At 37.3% G+C, this 8,531-nt stretch overlaps 1 protein-coding gene across 1 annotated transcript; it reads right to left on the reverse strand.

The window, feature by feature from the left end:
- Positions 1-214: 214 nt before the first annotated feature.
- On the reverse strand, positions 215-3,679 carry LOC125222430 (ruBisCO large subunit-binding protein subunit alpha-like). The gene is made up of 8 exons (XM_048125035.2): positions 3,499-3,679; positions 3,224-3,404; positions 2,502-2,623; positions 2,131-2,338; positions 1,861-2,006; positions 1,403-1,709; positions 805-1,256; positions 215-727 (listed from the first exon to the last, which is right to left on the reverse strand). Exons 1-8 carry the CDS (start codon positions 3,553-3,555, stop codon positions 431-433), a joined length of 1,770 nt encoding a protein of 589 aa, XP_047980992.1. The 5' UTR covers positions 3,556-3,679; the 3' UTR covers positions 215-430.
- Between the last annotated feature and the right edge of the window lie 4,852 nt (positions 3,680-8,531).

The following is an 8,531-nucleotide window of genomic DNA, read 5'->3' on the forward strand; positions in this document are numbered from 1 at the left end:
AATCAAATAGTGATGCTCACTTTTAATAGACACAGTACATGTAGATATTTTTAGAAGCCACGTGGACCTTTCCAAATTTATTGTATTTTCACACAACCATATATAAAATCAAATTTGATCCAAATAAAAATATTTTGCATGCAATAAAGCCACTATATAAACATTTTGGCTCAATTCGATTCCCATTTTAAACATTAATTATCCGAATTGTCAATAAAGTAAAATATTTCTTCATTCGTACTAGTATTTTGAAACAGCTAGAGTGGCAGAATGCCAAGAGTCATTTTATTATCTAACATTACAATTTGAAGCCATTTTTATCAAGTTGAATGTTGTCGACCAATATATGAAACTCAGCTCGCTTAAAACACACCCAAAACAATCCCTCTCCTTAAATAGTACACTAAATCCTTCTAAAATTATTCCCAGATTAGACTGCATAGCTGCCTGCAGGTGGCTGACCGGCAGCGGCTGCTGCCTTAGGCTTGGCTTTCTCGACCACAATGGCTTGTGTTGTGAGCACCATTCCAGCAACTGAAGCTGCGTTTTGCAGGGCGCATCTCGTCACCTTGGCTGGGTCAATCACTCCAGACTCTACCAAGTTCTCGTACGAATCAGTAAGCGCATTGTAACCAAACTCCCATTCATTGGCCCTCACTTTCTCCACAACTACCTCGCCTTCCACCCCAGCATTTTGGGCAATTAAAGCTGCCGGCGCTACTAAAGCCTGCAATTACATATCAAAATTCATGAATACATTCTCATTTCATGCAGTCGCTACTAAAGAAGTGAAGCAGTCGTCACCTTTTGTATGATATCAGCACCAAGTCGCTCATCAGCATCGTCAAGCTTGTCCTTGATCTCTGGGACGAAAGTTGAGAGATGCACCAACGCAGCTCCGCCACCGGGCACAATTCCTTCCTCAATGGCAGCAAATGTTGCATTTTTGGCATCTTCAATACGGAGCTTGCAGTCCTCAAGCTCAGTCTCTGTTGCAGCACCAACTTTGATAACAGCAACACCACCAGACAGCTTGGCAATTCTCTCAGCAAGTTTCTCGGAGTCGTAAACAGAATCAGTCTCAGAAAGCTCCCGTTTAAGTTGAGCAATTCTAGCCTGCAGCTCATCCTTGGATGCAGCATCGGCAATTACTGTAGTCGAGTCCTTGGAGATGGTTATTTTTCTAGCAATACCCAGCTGGTCAATATCAGTGTCTTCCACACGCAATCCCAAATCAGTAGCTTGATACTCAGCCCCTGCAACACAGCAAAACTGAACTAAAAATTTTGCACGAGATCCTCAACAAATACAATAAATGATGTTTCTATGCTCGACTGCAGTTCTTCTCCTGTGGAACCCCCTCTGTTTTCACTACACACATTCACAGATATGTCACACATACCAGTCAAAATGGCAATATCTTGAAGAAGAGCTTTCCTCCGTTCTCCAAATCCAGGGGCTTTGATGGCTGCCACATTTACGACACCTCGGAGCTTGTTTACAACGAGGGTTGCCAAAGCTTCTCCAGTGACATCTTCAGCAATAATGAGTAAAGGTGCCCTTAACTGGGTGGTTTTCTCTAACAAAGGAATGATGTCCTTGATTGCTGAGATCTTCTGGTCTGTAACTAATACCCTAGCATTCTCGAACTCAACAGTCAGCTTCTCTGGGTTTGTGACAAATTGCGGAGAGATATATCCTCTGTCAATCTGTGATTAGAAAATACCAGCATTGGTCAAGTACTTTAAGCAAGATTAAAACATGACATGTTAAGGGCAAGCACCCCTCCCCCAAAACACCCAAAAACTGTAATAGCAGAGAGCAATGCACGTCAAGAAGAAGAAAACCCTTGATGCACACCTCCATTCCTTCTTCTACATCGACAGTGGTCTCAAAGGAGGATGATGACTCAATGGACAGAACGCCATCCGGTCCAACCTTGTCAATCGCATCAGCAATCATTGTCCCAATTATCTCATCATTCCCAGCAGAGATGGATGCAATGGCTGCAAGCAACAAAAACAAACTTTTAGTATAGAAACTACTAATTCTTTTTTTATAGAGAGTGGTGACATCATTAGAAGAAGACCACACGAAGTTCACAGGTGCAACCTCATGAATGCAAAATACCTTTAATATCATCCCGGCCCTTGACTGGCCTAGCCTTCTTTTCGAGCTCATCAACTAAACCCTGTACGGTTTTCTCAATTCCTTTCTTCACAGCAACTGCGTTGGCACCCGATGTAACACTGAGCAGGCCAAGTTTGATAACTTCACGTGCAAGAACAGATGCAGTGGTAGTCCCATCACCGGCGGAATCATTTGTCTTGCTAGCAACCTTCAACATAACATGCGCACTCAGTAAGAAATTGAATAACAAAAGGAGAGGTCTGGATATTTGGTAAAAATCAGCCAAACAAGTGGCTTGCTTTGATGTACAAGAATGCTAATATAGTAACTGATTTTCCAAGAACGGAGAAGACAAAAGATAAAGAACTAACCTCCCTAATCAGAGCAGCGCCGGCATTTTCCATAGCATCAGGCAACTCAATGGCACGTGCAATTGTAACCCCATCATTGACCACCTTAGGGGACCCAAACTCATCCAAGACAACATTCCTTCCTACACACAGTTAAAAAAACTTAAACTGGGTGTAACAACACAAAAGAGCAACAAAGCAGGACATGCTTTTAGACACCAGCAGCCAGAATGTGCAGAGCACATACTAGCAAAGAACAGAAAAAAAGAAAGAAAAAAAAATTGTACCAGCAGCTTACATTGCCTAGCACACCATTTGAAAAATATTGGATATATTTCAAATAAGTTAGCGTTGTTTGAAATCGTCAGACAATGAAATCTGCTGTCCCTACTCGGTCTACAAAAATGCTTCACAGGATAAAGTTTGGACGATTCCACAAGTATTACTATTTTCAAACAAGCAGACGACACTAACAAAACTCTACTATGTAATGAAGCCTAAAACATCGACATTCAATGCCACATACAACAGTTACAATCTTCTGCCAATCTGCCCGATCATCAAGGTGGAGATCAATCGTATAGAAACAAAAAAACATCATTTTTCTCGCTCCCCATCTCATAATAAAGCGAAAAACAAAGACAAACAGCAAATACCAAAACCAACAGCTCCAGTGGTTGATAAAAGTCACAAATTCAATGAAACTGCGGTGAGGATAACAACACCAGTTCTCCAGTAATTACCCCTGGGACCAAGAGTGAGGCCGACAGCGTTGGCGAGCTTATCGATCCCGGACTGCATTGCAGAGCGCGATTTCTGATCAAAGGCGATCTCCTTAGCATTGGCCTTCACCACAAAGCGATTCCTGGACTGCTTCTGCCCCTGCTGCAATAGCTGCTTCACCTTCCTATTCTTCAACCCATTCTATATAAGCACAAATGAATAAATACATTAACATACATAGAAAACAAACCAAACAAAATACAAAGTCATAGACAAGTGTATGTAAGTGCAGCACCTGTTTAGATGAGGAAGGGAGGATGGAGGCGGTCGAGATTGTGTTTGCAGACGCCATTTCTGTTTTTGCGAGGTTTGGGGAATGAAGAAGAAATGGAGTTTCTTGTTAGGGGTTTAGTTGACAAACTAGGGCTTAGAGTGTGTGCGCGACAGAGATGTTTAGCTTCCAGAAGCTTCTCTCACTATTCAATTTCAATTCTATTTACTCACAAAATACGAAACTAAACAATTTCTCTTTATAATCTTGTTACTACATTTATTTTTCTAGTTCTAAAACATTTTGATGATAGTAAATATATACACCACCGAATTACAAAGTTCAAATTTTTCTCATTGCAGTCAAAATATATATTCACTGGAATACTTTTACAACTTTTAAAATACACTCTCATTCCATACAAGTCACTTTTAAAATACACTCTCATTCCATATACGTCTTCTAATTTTATCTTTTTTAGTCTCTCCATAAAAAATATGTAATACTTTTCACACCGATAAAATTCTCCATAATTATTTTCACATTTTCACATTAAATTATTTAGAGTATGTTTGATAAATTTGTAAGTCTAAAAACAATTTCTATGAAACTGAACTAGGATTTGTGTTTGGTTACAAAATTGGGCTAGTGAAAATGGGCTTTAGGGTATTTGGTTATAAAATACACACATGAAGAGTAAGAATCCTATACCAAGGGAGGATGGTTAGGACTTAGGATTTTGTCTCATTTGGCTTGCTTACTTTCATATAAAAGTAGCGGATCACTTAAAAAAGAGCGGGTCCGTGTGAAACACTTTCAAGCTTATCAAATACGATGTCAAAAAAATGTGAGCAGTGAGCTTTTCTAATATTTTCAAGCTTATCAGACATATTATATGGCATTCGATCCGATATTTTAACTTTGCTTCCAACTTACACCGGCCCAGCTTCTCATCCCCTCAACACATCATGTTTATTCTCATAGTAATACTAGTAATTATATAAACCATCACGATAATTATTAATTACTGTAGGTACTAAAAGTGACTAGCCTTATACTAGGGTGTGTTCACTTTGAAAAAATTGGCCCGGGAAGAATTGGGCCAATTCTTATGTTCACTTTCCACTCTTATAATTGAGGTGAGATCCGCACTATTCATGCCAATTGAGGAAAAATTGAATCTTGAATAAGTAAGATTTGGGTGTGCATTGAAAAGTGCACCAAAAAATGGACTTAGTTCTACATATTTGCCCCACCTTTTCACTTTTTCACCTTTCCACATTTCCACTTAGAGGGATAAATTTATCAATCTATAATTCTATTAAGTCAAAGTCTTTATTTTATACTCTGTATAATATTTGGATCAATTCTTGGGTCAATTCTAGTATACTAAACAAGAGGGAACATATGAGATATGTGGCTAATTATGGCTCAAATCTTGACGGGCCCAAATTGGTAGAAATGAAATATGAGAAAGTCCAGCTAAAAAATGTTATAAAAAACAAAAATTAGACATAGATATATACATATATATAGAGGAGTGATCAATGCTTAACTAATTTTAAGGGTATAACTAGAGAATACATCTCAGCCACACATTTTTATACTTTAAATTAATCCTATGGCTTAAATAATCATATTGCTTAGATATAACCCAAGGGCATTTTTGGAAATTAATTCAAATTTACGATTTCTTCACCATTACCATATTTGTGTATTTTCACCAAATTTAGCTCAGCTCATTCATGATTCATGATTTCTTTCAAACTTATGATTTCTTCCAAAATTCACGATTCCTGGTCGTTAATCATCTGGATTTGATCACGATCTGATTCCAGATTTCAGATTTATCATGATTCCAGATTTGTTCATCTCGTTCGTGATTTCCTGAGTTCTAATCATTCGTCAAGCGTGATTTCCATATTCGATTCCTGATCGATCGTCCTTCATCGTGAATAGTCTGAATTGCTATATGAATTCAATTCTGAAATACGATCATTCTGCTAACCTACACCGCTCGCCGATGGCTCAAATTAGCTTCAACAAGGTTGCCGCAATGCTAGCGTATGCCGCCGTCGCGATCTCGGCATTCGCTGCCACCGCTTCAGCTCAGGCTCCGGCACCGGCTCCAGAATCCGTCTCCGGAGATTCATTGTCGTTGTCGATCTCCGGAACCGCCGTCGCCGCGTCAGTTCTCCTATCCGCCGCCGCGCTGCTCAAGCATTGAATTGAGTGATTTGAATCACTGAAACTAGAATTGCTGTATTTTTCCCCCTTTTATGTATGGATTTTTATGATTCATAGTAGTAGTAGTAGCGATTTGTTGTGGTTGGCTGGGTATTATTGATATATTCTTTGTATTTTATAAATTTATGAGTAATAAAGTGAGATCTTTGCTTATTAATAAAGCTAAATTTCTATTTTCTTTTCACGTGTTTCGTAATTTTGAATTTTAGAATGATCGTATCTGTGAATTATAGTGAAGCAAACATGCTTTACAGTGAAATAAATATACTCTACATTGAAGTAAATAGTTAACAAAATATTGAATTTAATTGAAACGGATGAGCTTTATAATTGAACTAAATAACACATATTATGAACTAAAATGGTCATGAACGCTTGAAGTTTACAATCATAGTTTTTCACGTTATTCAACGACTTGTGGTTTGTTTTCGACAACATTAATGCACTGCAATACTTTTGCTCTTAGCCTTTGTAGTATTCCCTTGATGCTTCTAGGCAATTCACATTTCCAATCTTGTTCGCGCTCACCATAGTAACATTCATCATATACTTCACTCTAAGCTCTATACACTTCACTGAAATCAGAAAACACAAAACACATAACACTATTAGACATGCATCATATATTCCACTCTACATAAATTGATTCCCTGCAAAGGTAAAATACTTCACTATTAGCATTTATTAGTTCACTTTAATCTCTATATACTTCACGAAATTAAAAAAAAAGGTAAAATATTTGCAGGCTGACTGATGATATTATGGGACATGAGGTAATCTCTATATACTTCACTATAAACACGTTTTACTTCACTAAAATGAAAAAACAGTGCACTATAAGCATGGATCACAAACACTTCACTCTAACCATGGAATACTTCACTTTAAGCACATTTTACTTCACTGAGATGAAAAAACATATCACTGATAACATGTATCACAAACACTTCACTCTAACCATGAAATACTTCATTCTACGCACGTTTTACTTCACTGAAATGAAAAAACAGTGCACTTTAAAAATGGATCACAAACACTTCACTCTAAGAATGAAATACTTCACTTTAAGAACATTTTACTTCACTGAAATAAAAAAAATAGATCACTATAAGCACAAATCACAAACACTTCACTCTAAGCACGGATCACAAACACTTTACTCTAACCATGTAATTCTTCACTCTAGGCACGTTTTACTTCACTGAGATGAAAAACCAGATCACTATAAGCGTGCATCACAAACACTTCACTCTAACTATGGAATACATCACTTTATGCAAATTTTACTTAACTGAGATGAAAAAAATAGAGCACTATAAGCATGCATCACAAACACTTCACTCTAACCATGGAATACTTTACTCTAAGCGCATTTTACTTCACTGAAATGAAAAAACAGTGCACTATAAGCATGGATCACAAACACTTCACTCTAACTATGGAATACATCACTTTATACAAATTTTACTTAACTGAGATGAAAAAATAGAGCACTATAAGCATGCATCACAAACACTTCACTCTAACCATGAAATACTTTACTCTAAGCGCATTTTACTTCACTGAAATGAAAAAACAGTGCACTATAAGCATGGATCACAAACACTTCACTCTAACCATGGAATACTTCACTTTAAGCACATTTTACTTAATTGAGATGAAAAAACATATCACTGATAACATGCATCACAAACACTTCACTCTAACCATGAAATACTTCATTCTACGCACTTTTTACTTCATTGAAATGAAATAACAGTGCACTTTAAGAATTGATCACATACACTTCACTCTAAGAATGGAATACTTCACTTTAAACACATTTTACTTCACTGAGATGAAAAAAATAGATCACTATAAGCACGAATAACAAACACTTCACTCTAAACACGGATCACAAACACTTCACTCTAACCATGTAATACTTCACTCTAAGCACATTTTACTTCACTGAGATGAAAAAAATAGATCACTATAAGCACGAATCACAAACACTTCACTCTAAACACGGATCACAAACACTTCACTCTAACCATGTAATACTTCACTCTAAGCACGTTTTACTTCACTGAGATGAAAAATCAGATCACTATAAGCGTGCATCACAAACACTTCACTCTAACCATGAAATACTTCAATCTAAGGGCATTTTACTTCATTGAAATGAAAAAATAGTGCACTATAAGCATGAATCACAGACACTTCACTCTAAGCATGAAATATTTCACTTTAAGCACATTTTACTTCACTGAAACGAAAAAATAGTGCAGTATAAGCATGGATCACAAACACTTCACTCTAAGCATGTAATACTTCACTTTAAGCACATTTTACTTCATTGAAATGAAAAAACAGTGTACAATAAGCATGGATCACAAACACTTCACTCTAACCATGGTTATAAAAGTTTTGAATTTCCACATTCATTTTTTAAAATATTTTGGGTCGATCCAGATGCATATCTCAAAATTTGAATTTTCAAATAGATTTGGATCAAGCAAAACCGAAATGCTTAACCATATAGAAAATCAAATAAAAGCAAGATTAGAAACGACCACAAATATAAAAAAATGATTGAAAATAGCTTTCAATCACCGTCTTCAACGTGACATGAACGCTGGAGGAAAACGCGACGAAGCTTGTCGATAAATGGCAACACATCGCCGACAAGGTCGACGAGAATCTCCTCCTCAGACTATTCCTAAACCCTACCAACCCTCCGGCGACCGGAAACCTAACAGACGCCGCCTCATTCACGTTGTAGTACCTTGGTGGGGTCCACGACCTCCTCCCTATAATGGAAGAACAGT

Source organism: Salvia hispanica, chromosome 1 (genome assembly GCF_029641045.1).
Source record: "Salvia hispanica isolate PSC_SH4W2 chromosome 1, Shi_PSC_v1, whole genome shotgun sequence".
Lineage (NCBI taxonomy): Eukaryota > Viridiplantae > Streptophyta > Magnoliopsida > Lamiales > Lamiaceae > Salvia > Salvia hispanica.

Bases quoted from the DNA above. Each gene is read 5' to 3' on its own strand.
- LOC125222430 (XM_048125035.2), bottom strand. From the start codon at position 3,555: ATGGCGTCTGCAAACACAATCTCGACCGCCTCCATCCTCCCTTCCTCA. The intron at 3,405-3,498 runs GTGCTGCACTTA...GTGCTTATATAG, and splicing joins TCCCTTCCTCATCTAAACAG to AATGGGTTGAAGAATAGGAA. The intron at 1,257-1,402 runs GTATGTGTGACA...GCTGTGTTGCAG, and splicing joins AGATATTGCCATTTTGACTG to GGGCTGAGTATCAAGCTACT.